Here is a 16323-nt window from a genome sequence, read left to right on the forward strand (position 1 = left end):
TTATTATTTTAAGATTTAAAAAAATTGAATTGTCTATTATATTTTATATAAAAATTTATAAAAATTATAATGATGAGATGAGATAATTTTAGATAAAAATTAAAAGTTAAATAAAATAATATTAAATTTTTTTTAATATATATTATTATTATTTTAAGATTTAAAAAAGTTAAATTGTTGATTATATTTTATGTGAAAGTTTATAAAAAAAATTATAATGATAAAATAAAATGAGATAAGATGAGTTGAGATAATTTTGATATCTAACATTCCAAACCCAGCGTTTACCAATCCAAACCTAACCCAGAATTTAAGCTAGCGGTGAGTCATGCACGCCTACAGCTAGCAAATATCAAGCCCAATTGAGTTTGTGTTACACATCCCATATATTGCTGCCGCCACGATATTCAGCCAAAAACATGCTGGATTGATTAGGAAAAGGACCGCGTTGATTTTGACATTTCTGGGTTGTTCTGCATGAAATAGACAGCAAATTAATGCCAAAGTCTTGGTACGTAGAGATGACACTAAACCGAGGCCGCCTAATTCAGAGGTTCTCTTTGGATCGATTTGTGGTGTGAACATACAATAATATTTTGACGAAACATTGACTCGCTGTTTCACATAATGCAGAATTAAGAAAGTGGATGATGATTGATTAATGGTAGACATAGCATTAATATTCCCCTTTTTCGTGGAGCAACAGATAACGTCAGATGACTAAAATCCCGGTCTTCCTCCAGATTTTTCGCACATTCTGCCACGTGAATTAACCTGAAGCTGCAATTTTTCAGAGAGAGAGAGAGAGAGAGAGAGAGAGAGAGAGTTCGCTTAATCACTTATGATTACTTAGTCCTTTGGATTAACTCGGAATTTAATTTCCATCCATCAAGGAGATCAGCAAGAGCATAGGGAAAATTGCGTGAATGAGAGAGGTCTGACTAAGAACAGAGAGTATATCCCTTCAAACGTGGCCTGATAAATCTAATTTGACTTTTGTACGTGCCTCTCTCACGCACCCTTCCCTGGTTGTTCTCAAATCAATCTCTTCCATACAATTTTTTTTCTTTATATATTTGAGTTATTCGTAGTCCTCCTGTTCAAGAACCCAAAAATAGTACTGCTCTCTCTCTCTCTCTCTCTCTCTCCACAAATACACCAAGAATAAGCTGTTGATCTCTGTTGTTGGTAGCCCTTACTAATTCTTTTTCAAGGGAGAGAACTGACATCAACTTGATTCTTCTCTGTTTTGGCCATTGTTTGCGCATTTCTGGGTTGGTTATATTATATATATATGTGAGCTGGGTTTGACGGCCCACTTCGTTTTTCCGGAGTAAGCCACTCTACCTGATCTCAGCTTGCATGCGTCTCGATCTTTTAGCTTCTTCTTCCCTACTTATATTTCTGAAACATATATATATATATATATATATATAATAGATAGAGATCATACATTATTCTATTGCGATGATTTTCGGCCTACTCCGAGTAAATAAATAAATTAGCATAGAATGTCGATCGCATCATTGTCATGATATTCGTATTCAGGTAGAAAAACATATAAAGGTATTAATCTTGCATGACGAGAAGGCCCTGACGTGGTAGATCCCCAATTAAGAAATAAGAACTCTTAGTTGGTTTAACCATAGTCCTACATTTAAGGTGCAACGTTCAAATGAAATTCCCTCTTGATTTATAGCCTTCTAATAAAGTCCTACCAACGTCCTTTTAATATATATATGAGGAGTTATTTTACGAAAACTGCTAAAATGTCTTCAAAGATGTAGCTCTTAATATATTCCACTGGTCCTTTCCTTCAGCTCTGATGAATCTTACACTTTAAATTTGTTTAGAAATCAGAGATTTAACTACCTCTCTCTCTCTCTCTCTATGAATTTCAGCATGAACCAAGTTTGTTGGCCTTACTTTGATCCCGACTTTGATAACCTCCCAGAGAGGATACATGGCCCCACGTAAGTAATTCATTGCTCCTTAAATCCCCCTGGCCTTTTGAAAGTCTTAGCTAGCCATTTGATCAAGCAGCTAGCTAGATAGAATTTCCCGGCAGCGAGATGTACCAACTTTCTTGTTTTGCCTTGCAGTTGCAGAGTTTGCATTGACAATGAAAGCATGGAAACATGCACTGTAGTAAAGGTACATGATCGATCAGTTTGGAAAGCTAGCTAGGGAATATTTTTGGAAAAAGGAGGGCTGGCCTCTCTATATTATTAATGAAAAGCTAGCTAACAATTAAGATTACTTCAATTGTATGGCTGCAGGTTGATAGCGTGAACAAGCAGGGCCTACTCCTAGAAGTGGTGCAGATCTTGACAGACCTAAACCTTACAATATCAAAGAGCTACATTTCATCTGACGCAGGGTGGTTCATGGATGGTGCATACGTTCTTCCATTAACCCTCCAGTTTATGGGTCCAACTGTATCATAATGTTATAAACTTTTAAAACGGTTCTAACTTAACCCATCCCAACTACCGATCGTGTTTCAAATTTCTTGATGATCAATTAATCTTTGTAAATTTGCAGTTTTTCATCTTAAAGACGTGCATGGCAATAAACTTACGGACCAGAACATCATTAACGCTATCCAGCAGGTAATTTTCCTTCTTTTCTTTATCTCCTGCATATAGGGTTCTCATGCAAGTTTTGAATTGTGTATACATTTATATATATATATATATATATATATATATATATATATGATTCTGAGATACGCTTGCACGATCCCACCCAAATTTTCGTTTGTTGAATGCATGAATGTTTTTAAAAAAAAAAAAAAAAAATTAATTAGCTAGGAACCAAACACATGAATAGTTACCGTACGTGCAGTTAATGGTACATGTGATGCATTTTTCAGGAAAAGTAACTTTTGCATTAATCATGCAAGCACAAAATAGTAAATACTAACACGGAGAAAGCCATGCAGGCAATAGGTACTGCAAGGGGAAACCCAGATTCGGCCAAGGCAAAGAGTACCTATTCGAATAAGATTTTCAGACCTGATCAATACCAGAATGAGCACACGGCCGTCGAAATGACAGGAAAGGATCGGCCCGGTCTATTCTCCGAGATATCAGCCGCCTTAGCCGACCTTCATTGTAACATTGTGGAAGCCCATGCATGGAGCCATAATGATCGCCTGGCTTGTGTTGCCTACATCTCAGATCACGAATCCTCAGGCATCCCGATCGATGATCCCGACCGCCTCGCCACTATTGAAGACCACCTCTCCACAGTCCTCCGGGCCACCACCATCCCGAGCCTTATTGGATCGATCCAGACCAACCAACAAGAAGTCAAAGCGGGTTTTCTTGAAGGTTCCGAAGAAGGCACCAATATGACAAATGTGGAACGCCGGTTGCATCAGCTCATGCTTTCAGTTAGGGATTTTGAGGTCCCATCCGCGCTCTCAAGCTTGCCAACAATGACACCAACGGGATCGGAGGATAGTGACGATGAAGGAAGGAAGACAGTGGTGAAGATTGAGAGGTGTGACCAGAAACGGTACTCGATAGTGAACATAGAGTGCAAGGATCGGGCAAGACTCATGTTCGATACAGTATGCACGCTCACCGACATGCAGTACATGATTTTCCATGCTGCCATAAGTTCAGATAGAGGTTATGCCTTCCAGGTATATATGCATCGATCTCTCTCTCTCTCTCTCTCTCTCTCTCTATATATATATATATGTGTGTGTGTGTGTGTCGCCAGCAGCTAGGCCAATTAATATATATATATATATATATATATATATATATATAGAGTATGAGCATCATTGATGTTAATTTATGGAGCTAGGCTAATGCTAGCTAGCTGTTGATTACAGGAGTATTTTATCCGACATCTAGATGGGTGTGCTTTGGATACAGAAAGCGAGAAGGAACGCGTAATAAAATGCTTAGAGGCCGCCATAGAGCGTCGGGTTTGTGAGGTACGTGAGCGCAAGCTAATTCCTAGCTAGCTAGCTTCCAATTGAAATCCAGTACTACTACCATGCACCCCTTTCTGATCTACTTTAGAATTTCTACTTTTAATCGATTAATTAATATTAATATTAATGCATGGTTAATTAATTGATTAAAATTGCATGCAGGGAGTTCGGCTAGAGCTGTGTGCAGACAACAGGGTAGGCTTGCTGTCCGACATAACTCGGGTTCTTCGAGAGAATGGTCTTACCGTTGTCCGAGCAGATGTAGCGACGCAGGGAGAGAAGGCCGTAAATGCTTTGTACGTGAGAGACATCTCAGGGAATGAGGTAGACATGGAGACGTTCGCGGAGTCGATGAAGAAAGAGATCATGGGTCCAATAGCCCTTCAAGTCAAGAATGAGACCAAGGGATCACCATCCACCTCGCCTGAACGGTCCCGTTTATCTCTTGGAGACATGCTCAAATCTCACATCGAGCGCTTGTCTCACAACTTTATTCCTATCAAGTAATCAATCTCATGGGCGGGCGCGCATGCATGCAATTAGCTAATTCCTTGACACGTCATTCCACAAATTAATTAATAATCATGTAGTACTTGTACAAATTAAATTATATATATATAATACTTGCTTTTAGGGCTGTGAATAAAAAAGGGGTTCAAGGATATATAATATATATTATTGTAAATTTGTAACGCTAGCTTCTTCGATCTTAATTAGACTAGCTCATACGTGTATAATTCCTGGAATTAATATTATTGGACTGTATATAAATAATCGCATTTATTGTGCGGGAAGGAATTGTTTATATTGTAAATAAAAGGATAATTAATATCATGAAGACTTTATTGCCAATAGCCTATCTAGATCTGCTTCTTTTTCATCATATATGGTATGAAAAATCATCTCATGATATATATCACACGAGGAAGAATTATGGCCATACGATGGTACGACCCATAACAAATTACATAAGGCCTATAGCTGCTTGCTTTTATTTTCATTATTCGATGTGAAATTTCATTACTTGCTTGCATGTGAAACACCAACAAAATGCTATGTTTTTGTGTTTTAAATGATTTTTTTTTTTCATTTTAAAAAAAATTCTGTCACGTGATGTGCTATGTGCATGCATGCCACGTTAGTATAGCTCGACTGCTCGAGTTGTATATACATGATCATTGATGTAACACAATTTGATTTACAAAATTTTAATCTATGTAAATCTTTCTCATAAATTAAATTATGCTACATCAGTACTACGTAAATTTTACTCGACTGCTCGAGTTGTATATTCACGACGACTTATAATTTTGTTAATAAATATAAGAGTAAATCATTCAATTAAAAATTACAAGAGAAGTATGAAAATTAATTTTGAGGAAAAAAAAATTTCCCCTTTTTTTCCGATTTCCTTCATTAATTATTGTTGCTATATGATCCGTCTATTCAAGATTAACATTTATCCTCCTAAGCCATACAGAGTGTAGAATCATATGGAATACATCAAACCTTTGAGCCGGCTTGTTCAGCACAAAGTGCCTCCTCACAACCTTCAAATTCTCCTTAAGCCTCCTATACCTCTCTTCCGAGACTGCGCTCAATACCTCCTTCAGCCTTGGAATCTCCGACACATCAACCTGAATTGAAAATGCCTCCCACCGCAATACATCACTGAACGGCAAAACATAAGACTCCGATAGAATCACCGGCACACATTCCGCATAAATGGCTTCCACAATTCTGGGGCTGGCCACTTCGTGCCCACTAGGACATAGGCAGAATTTGGACTGGAGCATAAAGGAGTAGTAGTCTATCTCTTTGGGGAGATATTCGTAGACACGGAGATCATTGTCACGGTTCTTCCAATGGTGCAGGAGGATCGGCCGGATCGGGCCGTGAACGCCACCTGCAAAGAAAGCAAGGTAGGGACGTGGGGCATCGACCGGTGGGGGAGTGAGGAGTTTCGATGGTACGTTGCCGCCATAGAGGTGAATTTCAGGGAGGCTAATGTCCTTTTGAGGGTTGAAGCCCTCGGAGGTGTTGGCATTGCAAAGAACTCGGATGGATGTGTTGTAGAGGAAGGGATTGCCCTTTGCTACATGGGGACCCTGCAATTTCATTATATTTGAGGGCTTACATAATAATTACCAGTGATCATTTTAGGATAATATTATATAGTTTCAGTTAAATCAAGTTCATATGCAACATATCTATAACGCTAGCTCCACCGTCAGTTTGAAACTGTACGTCTCAAAAAAGTTAAAATGCATACTGCAGATGCCAGATACGGGTATTTGCTATTTTTTCCCATTACCATCCAAAAGATAACATGCACTATATAGCATATATAGCTGTGTCTTGGCAATCTTTATTTTTTTGTAGTTTTTTCATTTGCACTCTTCTTTATTCCATGTTAATTAATGATAATCTTCCAGCTAACAAGCAAAGCTCATCTCTTCCGATAAAGATGCAACACAGCCAAGTGACTTCTAGATAGACTTCTAGACTTCTACTTTCATTGTAAATAGACTTCTATCTTCATTGTACTACTTTCGTTTATAAATAAACAAGCCTACCTGCACAATATTCTGTGAGGCAATAATTTCATTTCTCTTAGACTTGTAACATTCCAAGATAAACTCTTGAAGCCTGGGAAGTGGGAATAATATTCCACTTATTAAATAATCATGAGTGCCGAGAACGACGCGCATGCCTAAAACTTGTGGTGTCAACCTAATTAAGCTCACTACGTACGTACGATATGAGGAAGTGAAGTGAGAAACTGAAAAGAAAGAAAGAAACTCACCCAATCATGGCAGGCGAGCATGAAGTGGTCAGCCCCACAAGTCCTATTCCAAAAGGGATACTTCATAGAAACCACTCCCACATAATCAGAGACAAACTGCTTTAGAAGGGTGAGGTCGTAAGAGAGAGGTTTGTAGATGTACTTGACCATCCATGTCACGCTGAAAGGCAAGAAGTAAACGTGAGCCCGGTGCGGATCTCTAGTCCTGAACATCCCCGCCCCATGCTCTAGCTCGTGGATGAACCTCCCTTCGATGGTGTATATGTCCTTGCATGGGCCATCGTGGGTGATCGGTGGGTCCCCTTCCGAATACACGTAGACCTTGAATCTCCTCTCCATCTCCTCATAGCTCCTGCTAATTAATTTCTGGGATTATATATTGGTGAAGGGTAAAAAGGTCAATTTCATTTTATTTCTACATGTATGATCATGCATATGATGTTCTTGGCATTGAGTGAAGTGCGCGCCACGGTACTCTATGCAGCTGTGAGAACCCGGAAATAAAAACTGTTTCAAGGTTGATGATCATTATGACTGTACTACCTCAACAATCATTACTTATATAACATCAAAGAATATACACAAGACTCTCTACAACTAGTTCTAAATCATTTGCATGATAATAATTAATTGATGATAATTAATCACAATATATATCTAGCGGTTAAGACTAAAGTAAAAAGGCGTTAATATATATTACCTAATACTAAGAAATATTAAATTAGCTCCTATAATTACGACAAAAAATATTAGCTCCTACTTTTTTAAGAAATTAAACAAGATATATAATGACAATATTTATATGATATGAATAATAATTATAGAAAATTAATTCTATATTAGTGATCTCCCAAGAGTGAGGCACAATATCGATCGATACTGTAAGAGTGGCCGGTCTACTTAAACAAAATGACTGCAGGAAATTAATTAAATTAGGAAAACTTGGTTGTTATCAGACCGAGGGAGTTAAATATTATTGATATATTTTATGATTTTCCAATTCTGATAGTACTCTAAAATCCCACTGAGTAACAAGTACGCTGGATATATTGTACGTGGTCAATTTCTACTTCTTTAACACACAAGCAAGCAATTCAATTGATGGCCTGACATATCTTTGATTGTTCCAGCTAGGCCATCATTCTAATCCTTATACCACATCGGCTATCACATTAAGGAAGCACCAGGATTCAGTTTTCTTTTTTCTTTAATTGGTCCAACAGAGTGAGGACCATTGGCCTTTTGTGGCTTTTCACCGGGATCCAGTATCCATTACGTATTCGCGAAGGACCGCATTTTTAAGCCGCAATGATCATACGGGTGTTAAAGTGTGAACTGTGGAACTGCAGTGGGAATTGAGTGCTTGTGCACTTCGCATACCTGGCGTTTATTACAAGAAATTCTATTCATGAAAACTCAACTGTTGAAGGAAAATCAAAATCAAAAGATATAATAATCTTTAACACCCGTATGATAATGAAAGATCGAAGAAAGTAAAACGTAGGTGCAAAGGCTGGCGGTGACTTGGAAGAAAAGCAGTACTTCAAAGCTTTCAATCGATCGGTAAAAAGAAAATTATGGTATAAAAAAGGGCTTACTGATAAAATGCGCCGGGGTTGCGATAGACAAATCTGGAGGGGTCAAAATCGTCGCCTCTGACGGTTGCTGAGAGATTGAGCTTCGAAGCTGCTCTGCGAATCGAAGATCGTGCCCGTGCAAGTCCTTGTTCGAGCTTTTGCTCTCTGCTTAGTCTCGTTTTCTTTCTGATCTGCATTATATGATAAGAATTATTAAGCATCGTCAAAAAAATATAGAACGCAGAAATTGAAGCGAGCAAATTAATCGACCAGATTCGAATAAAATTTCAATAAACATAGTTCATGAAGGTGATTTGGAATGTTATGACGACGGTTTCGGCCTTTCCAGTTTTTTCATGCGCATATATAATGCATGTGTGTACAGAGAAAGATATCTGAAATTCAAAGCAAACTCAAAGTGATTGAAAACATATTTAATTTATATGAGCTCGGTTTCGATCTTTCGTCCTGAAATCAGCTCTCTAAATACGATTGATATGTGTATAGGTAGAGAGTAGGCCGCAAGCTGAAATGTATTAATACCGTACGGTTCCCGAACTGGTTCACGTAAAAACCAGTACTGAAGCCGCCGGTAAGTACAGGTCGGTCTTGATCATCACGAGTGAATTTTGTCTGCAACTCAACCATTGGTACGGAGAACTCCGAATTCGATCCTGAGGACCTCATCAGCTCACAGAAATGACCAGAGAGCAGGAAAACGACGACGACCGAAACCACACAAAGAGACGAAAGGAAACAAAGGGAGCATCCGTGGCAAGTCCTCATTTCTCACTGGAGGGCTAGCTTGGGCGTTCGGTCGCTGTTATTTTGCTTTCCGGAGAAAAAAGATGGAGGGCCGGGAGACTGGAGAGAGTTCAGTGTACTGGAAAACGGTTTGGAAAGTGAAATGATCAGAGCGTGCTTGGAGCTTGAATAGTACAGGCCCCGGTCTCTATCTCTCTCCGCGAGTAGAAATTTAAATGCGGAATGTGTGAGGCCGCATGTGAATTCAAGGGTTTAAGCCTGTGAAAAAAAGAAAAATTTAACTGTAAGTAATTTTACGTACAATACGTACATCTAATCAATATAATTAGTTAAAAAATAAATTTTATTAAAAATAATATTAATTTAAATTTAAAATATAAAAATAATAATATTAATACACAGATTAACATGTAAATTTATTTGTATATAATAAAACTTGTAAAAAAACTCCCTCTTTATTCTCTATTTTAAAATTTTGATTTAAGAGATGGACAACGGTTCTCAAATATAGAAAATTATTATTTATCTTTAAAATTATCTTTTATTAATATTTTATTTTAATAAATAAAATAAATTCATCTTTCAACTATTTATACTTTTTTTCGTAATCATATTTATTATAATTTTAAATAATAATTTTAAAAATAATTACTAAAATATAAAAATATTATCATATCCATAAAAAATAATTTAAATATTGAATAATTAAATTTATAAATAGAAATGAGATAAAAAAGTAATAAAAAATAAAAAAATATTATTTTAATAGAATAGATAAATAATAAGAAATGAGGTGAAATTTTTTTAAAGATAAATAAAATTTAAGTTAAAATTATAGAGATGTTATTTTTTAAAAAATTTAAGAAAAAATTTAAGAACTGGAAGGGAATGTTAAGGGGGAAAATCATGTGCTACGCATGGCCATTCGCAACAGAACACGTGGTTTTTTTTATTTGTTGGGAAAAGTCCCAAATTAGCGAGAAAGGAAGTTACGGAATCCCCCAAACAGAGCTTCTGGCGACTGGCAGTCATCTTTTCAACGTCTTTAACTTGCATTTAATTAGAATAATGATAGTGTTATTATTCTATTATTATTTATTTATTATTTTTTTATATTTGATTTTTTTAATTTTATTTAATAATTAAGGAATTAAGTATCAGTAAAATTATATATATTTTTTAATTTTTTCTTAATGATTAAGGATGTTAAAAAAATTTTAAAAGAAAATAAAAAAAAACTTAAAATACACTTAGATAGTAGATGGATAGTAATAGAGTAACAATGAGACGTTTGGATTCGAAGATGACTTGAGATGAATTGAAATTGATTGTGAATAGTAGTGAGATTTGTGAGTTAAAGTTGCTGAATTGTAATGAATAGTAATAAGATGAGTTGAGATGAGTTGTGAATACAAACGTCTCCTTAAGTCTATCACTATCCATTTAATTAAGGTAACAATACTTACATCTTTTTTCCTATTATTTTACTATTTAATTTTTTTTACTCTTCTAATTTAAATTAAGAATTTTAGAGTATGACTTCTTGTATAATTAAAAAAAATTAAATAAATTCAATCAACTAATATAATTATATAATTTAATTAAAAATAAATTCAATTTTATACCCAAATTTACATTATTTTACTCTTTGAGTTTCAAAAAACACTGCCAAAAATAAAGAGAACCATTTTCGTAGCATTAAGTGTGATATACATATTATAAATTATAAGGAGAATAACAAACATATAATTTTTTTTTTTATAATTTTATATTAAAATAGAATATATTTTATAAAAATGAATTTATTTTTAATTAAATTGCATGATTACGCTAGTTGATTGAATTTATTTTCTTTTAAATTATGCAATAAAGTCATGTTCTGATATTTTGAATCAAGATTCAAAGAGCAAAAGAAAAAAAAAAGTTGGGTAGTAAAGTAGTAATAAAAGAATTGTAAGGGTATCATTATTCTTTAATTTATGTGGCATATATTTGTAATGAAACACTTGCAATTTTTTTAATTTTTATACAATTATATGTTAAATTGTTGATGTCGTGTTTCGCAGTCCTAGCACTTCCGCGATAACTAAGCTCACGTCACCTGCAACGAAGAGGAAGAAAGGGGGCTCCAGTGACGTCCGGGGTCACTTCAATGCCAAAGTTAGTGAACAATCTTCTAATGATAAGAATAACTCTAAAGAGTAATAAGAACAATAAAGATTAAGAGAGAGCCATTTCCCCTGTAGAATGGATAATCGTTATTTATACATGATCTGGGTTTCGCTATCTAGGGAGATCGTTGCATGTCAGGTATCAGACCTGCTACCACTTATTTCCTGCTGCCACAGTGTGTCAATCCGCAGCTTAGGCGGCCGAAGGAGATTGTGGCGTGTCAAGCCATGCTAGGTCAGTCCTGCTGCCACCTTTCTATTAGGGTTGGGTGTCAGATCGTGGCTAAGTCTTCCTTCGTACTTGGGGCGCACCGTTGCATGCTGGGTCTCTTGACACATGCATTGAATAAAACGTGCCTTGAGTCTGACGAGTCCACGACCGGGCATGTTCAGTCGTCCGCATACAGTTGGGCATCCTGCCCAGCGCTCTGCGTTAGGGCTCAGTAGGCTGTCAAGCCCCGAGATGATCTCATTGGTATATCAGCCTTCCCGGGTAGGTTTGCAGTCACGGGAACAGCACATGGCCCTCTAGCTCGGATTCTTAGCCCACGACAGGGTTTTGTCTTTGGGCCTGGAGTTCCATGGCTTGAACTCATTGGGCCTGAGCCCTTCTGGGATGGGCCCCTCCCTCACAGTAGGTATTTATGTATAGTAATGTTATCTTTACAAGTCATTTTATAAAAATATCCCTCATCCAACAAATGATTGTATAAAAATTGTAAAAAAAGAGTTGTAAGTGTTTCATTTTTCTTTATCATATATCTCCTAAATTATGTTGGCTTATTTTATTTTTTAAGTGAGGACTCCCTCGTCACATTTTATATTATTTCGTGTTTAAAAAATAATCTTATCATCTATTAATGTCAATAATTTTATTATAATTAAATTAAAATAAATTCCATTTTGTTTAGAAGATGACCAGCTCTCAATTTTATTGATAATCTTTGATGTTGGAGTGTAAAATTTAACTGGAAAATCAGACCTGATTGGCCCGAACCAGTGCAATCGGTTCGGAACCAGTTTCTGTAATTCCAAAACCGGCCGATACCGGTCCGGTTCCAATTCTATACTTTTTAGAACCAGACTGGACAGGACCGGACCAGTTCACTATATTATTTATTTTAAATTAATATATAATATATAATTATATAAATTAAAATTATATAAATTATAATTATATAAAAGATAATGTTATTATAATTTATAACATAAAATTTTAATATTAAACATGAAAATTTATTTGATCATATGTTTTAAACATAAAATATATATATTAATAACATTTTATGGCCCAATAAATTCTCAATATATTCATTTTAATAAATACATAATATATTAGTAATACTAATATACATTAGTATATTAATTACATTTCATTTTAATTAATTAGTATACATTAGTATATTAATATATATTAGTATATTAATTTCATTTTATGCCGTAATACTAATACTATTGAAACCGGACCGGAATCAGAAAAATCGAAGGTACCGGTTTAGGAGGATAATCCGTGCGTAATTGATTTTCAAAAATACAAAACCAGTGCATATCAGTTCAGTTCTAAATTTTATTCAATCGAATCAGTTACACCCCTAACTGTTAGCAAAAGAATATCATTATATTTTTATAATAAATTAATGTCTACAATCGAAGTTCATGATAAATGATGAGTTCCTAACTTCCATAAATGTTAAATTAGTACTTGAGAATGGTGCATAAGAGTAAAAAAAATTGGCTGATCAGTGATGATCGATCACAGAGTACATGATGATACTTCCCACACACAAAGGATGTACGTTTGTCTTACGTCGAAATGCTCACTTCCATGATTCCATCCCTTTATTTTCAAATGTAGATATACGTATGGTGTTCGAAACGAAATAATTAAATAAGGGAAGCCACCAAATATAGCAAAAGAGATTTGCATTGTAGTGTAAGTTTTGGGTGTGCTGATCCCATATTTCATTGTAATGGAAGTTGGGATAAATTATTCGGATAATTGCGGGACTGATCCTACTCTCCATTAAGAAGAGATAAGACAACATCTGACTCGATCTGTCTCCTTAATACATAGGGAAATTGCCTTCATATGCGTTATTGCAAAGATTGAAGAAATACTAACACGATTCTCCAGCGATTTGTAGAAAATATATAAAGATATCTCAACCAAAATTTTGGGTTTCAGAGTTCGTGACGGAAACGTCGCAGTTTATGGCTTAATTTTGTGCAACTTGCATGTAATATAGTTGCATGTTATACCTTCCCGTTATGTATTTTATCTTTTGTGTTATGGGTCCAATATCTAGTAGCTAGTTATACAAACGTAAAAAATTTAAATAATACAATTCTTCAAAATTGAATAAAAAGTAATTAGGGAGCAGCTCGATTTAAGAGCAAACAAAAGGATTATTATTAAGTTTAATCCAGTATTTTATTTAAACATCTAAGGTTCGAAAGGAGGCCTCAATTTTGTCTTAATTATATACATACAGCAAGCACTGATTTTTTTCCTTCTTGTTCTACCATAAGTTCAGCCAAGTCTTCAAACAATTATTGTAGGGGATTGCTTCAAGAATTAAATGATGAAGGTCTTAATTGCAACTTCAAGCTGAAAGTTCCTGCCAGGAGCTCCCACTAGTGTTTTTTCAAGTCCTGCTAGAAGCTTACGAAGATTGAATTCTGAGGATATCTTTCTTTCTTTCGTGGCTTTTCAAGAATTTCAGGATAGCCTTGTTACATGTTCTTCAAAAGAGTCACTAGCTAAAGCCATGCATAGTCCCCCGATCAGTCCCATTTCGAACCCAAAATTGCAGAGTTTTTATTCCAGACCAAACGCGAGTTTTTCTTCCAAACCAGACGTGAATGATTGGATACTTTGAATTTGCAGAAAATTGTTGGAAATGATTAATCGAACCCATCAACGACTTCCTCTATAAAAATACCAAAGACATCACCAACTAAAAAAAAAAAAAATGAGGCATTTATTTCACAGATCTAGATGGGATGCATCCTGGAAAGCAAATATGCAACTGTCCAAATTTCTCCTACCCACGACGACTCGCACAGACCTCTCACTGCTTTAGTTTCTACTGACCTCTCTCTGCTTCTTCTCTCATATCCAAGTTGACGACCACTCTTTCTGCTTTTTCTCTTACACACAAGACACAATCAAACTAGTCCATCATTCAAAATCAAACCAAACTTTACCCAAATCCACAACCGACCCATCATTGCGAAAGCTTTTTCTCCTACCCACGAAGACAACCACATATCTGAGTTGTAGAAGATGACCCCCCTGCTCTACTTTTTCTCTTAACAAAGTTTGGACATTCGTTGGTTTCTTTCCTTTCATTGGTTTTCGTCCGTTTTCTTCTTCTTTATTTTTTTTAGAATACTGCTAGAGCCACCAGCGGTGACTCCCGCTGTAGCTACCGCTGGTTCTAGTATGTGTTTTTTAATATATTTTTTTAATATTTAAAAAAATAAAATAAATTTAAAATTATTTTATTTTATTTTGTGATTAAAAAAATATTTTTTAATGATATCATAAATTTTCTTAATTTTTAAAATTATTAAAAAATTTATATAAAAAAAATTAAAAAAAAATACATAAAAAAACACATTCTAATGTAAGCAGTAGCTTCTAACGGAAGCTGAAGCGAGATGCTTAACATTTTTTTTTTTTTTTTAATATAGACATGGCATTAGCTGATTACACCACGGTTCGCTGTGATTGTACGCAGAATAACTGAAAATATAAATAAAGCATTAAAGTGCTGGCTGGAACACGTGGAACTAATTGTTGGGCTTCCGTGCAAAGAAACCATAGGGTACGTCCAGATGGCATTGCAAGTAATGGTTAAATGCCGGCAGGCCAGACACTAATTCATATCACACATACGTGACAAATAGAAATTCGTAATTATGATTTTAGAAAAATTTATTTATCGTTATTTTTATAATCATCTTCTCAATATTTTTAATGTGATATTAAAAGATAGACTTATAAATAAAATATAATAAATAATTTTTAATTATTTAATGCTACATTATAAAATAATGATAGTAAAAGAGGTTATAAGTAGTACTATTCATTAAGTTCTGTGAAATATAATATGATGAATTTAGAATTTTAGAGTACGGATTGTCTTTGGTTATCGATATATTTTCAAATATTTCGTTATTATTATTAAAAAATAATAATAAAATAATAAATAATAATGAGATATTTTAAATATAATACCCAAAGCCTAAAATTCAAAACGTGTAAAGTTAGCATTTCGACTAAAATAATGACTTGAATTGGCATCGAAGAAACCGAGTTTGAGATTGGCTTGATTCCACCCACCAAAATTATCAAAGTTTAGTCGTAGATCTCATGATTAAGTCTACGTTTAGTTTATAAACTTATCCTAATTTATCTCAATTCATCATTATAATTTTTTTAAATTTTAATGTAAAATATAATAAATAATTTAATTTTTTTAAATTTTAAAATAATAATACTATTAAAAAATAATATTATAATAATATTTAATCGTCTTAACTCAATTTAATTCAACATTTAAACACAACATAATTATAAAAAGAAAAAGAAATATATTCTACCTTAAATTTCCCGAACCATAATGAGAGACCAAAACAAATAAGAATAATGTTATGTATAATTTTTATTTGAAGATTGCATGTGTAAGTTTAATTAATTTGATTTTTAAATTTTTTTTAAATTTTAATAATATCTTTTTTAAAATAAATATTTTTTATGTAATAAAATATTTACCTATATAACCTCAAGATTATAAATAGAATTTCTTAAAAAATAAATTTGTTTTTGAGGGGATGTTGTGCAATTTTTTTGACGTCATCAGTTTAAAAATCTATTTATTAGCTGCAATCGGCCATATGATCAGATTAAATAACGTGGCATACCAGCAAAGAAAGCAAGGCAAGCAAAAGAAAAGAATACAACTACTTTCCATTTAATTCCAGACTTAATAGATGATATTCATAAAGAAATCCAATAATTAATATTTTAATAATCAATTAATTATG

General features: G+C 34.3%; 2 protein-coding genes across 3 annotated transcripts; one reads left to right on the plus strand and one right to left on the minus strand.

Moving 5' to 3' along the window:
- The first annotated feature begins 1102 nt into the window (after window positions 1-1102).
- On the plus strand, window positions 1103-4809 carry LOC108992233 (ACT domain-containing protein ACR2). The gene is made up of 8 exons (XM_018966727.2): window positions 1103-1333; window positions 1902-1973; window positions 2103-2154; window positions 2280-2394; window positions 2545-2612; window positions 2945-3652; window positions 3848-3952; window positions 4115-4809. The coding sequence occupies exons 2-8, from the start codon at window positions 1903-1905 to the stop codon at window positions 4457-4459; spliced, it is 1464 nt and encodes a 487-aa protein (XP_018822272.1). The 5' UTR covers window positions 1103-1333; window position 1902; the 3' UTR covers window positions 4460-4809.
- A 551-nt stretch (window positions 4810-5360) lies between these two features.
- LOC108992234 (probable glycosyltransferase At5g25310) lies at window positions 5361-9264 on the minus strand. Of its 2 annotated transcripts, none has more exons than XM_018966729.2 (4): window positions 8879-9264; window positions 8357-8526; window positions 6759-7110; window positions 5361-6060 (listed from the first exon to the last, which is right to left on the minus strand). In XM_018966729.2, exons 1-4 carry the CDS (start codon window positions 9119-9121, stop codon window positions 5395-5397), a joined length of 1431 nt encoding a protein of 476 aa, XP_018822274.1. In that variant the 5' UTR covers window positions 9122-9264; the 3' UTR covers window positions 5361-5394. The 2 variants fall into 2 exon arrangements, with proteins under 2 accessions (XP_018822274.1, XP_018822273.1); XM_018966728.2 differs by having other exon boundaries at window positions 6759-7113.
- Window positions 9265-16323: the final 7059 nt, after the last annotated feature.

The sequence above is a fragment of the Juglans regia genome, chromosome 11, assembly GCF_001411555.2.
Source record: "Juglans regia cultivar Chandler chromosome 11, Walnut 2.0, whole genome shotgun sequence".
NCBI classification, from domain to species: Eukaryota; Viridiplantae; Streptophyta; class Magnoliopsida; order Fagales; family Juglandaceae; genus Juglans; species Juglans regia.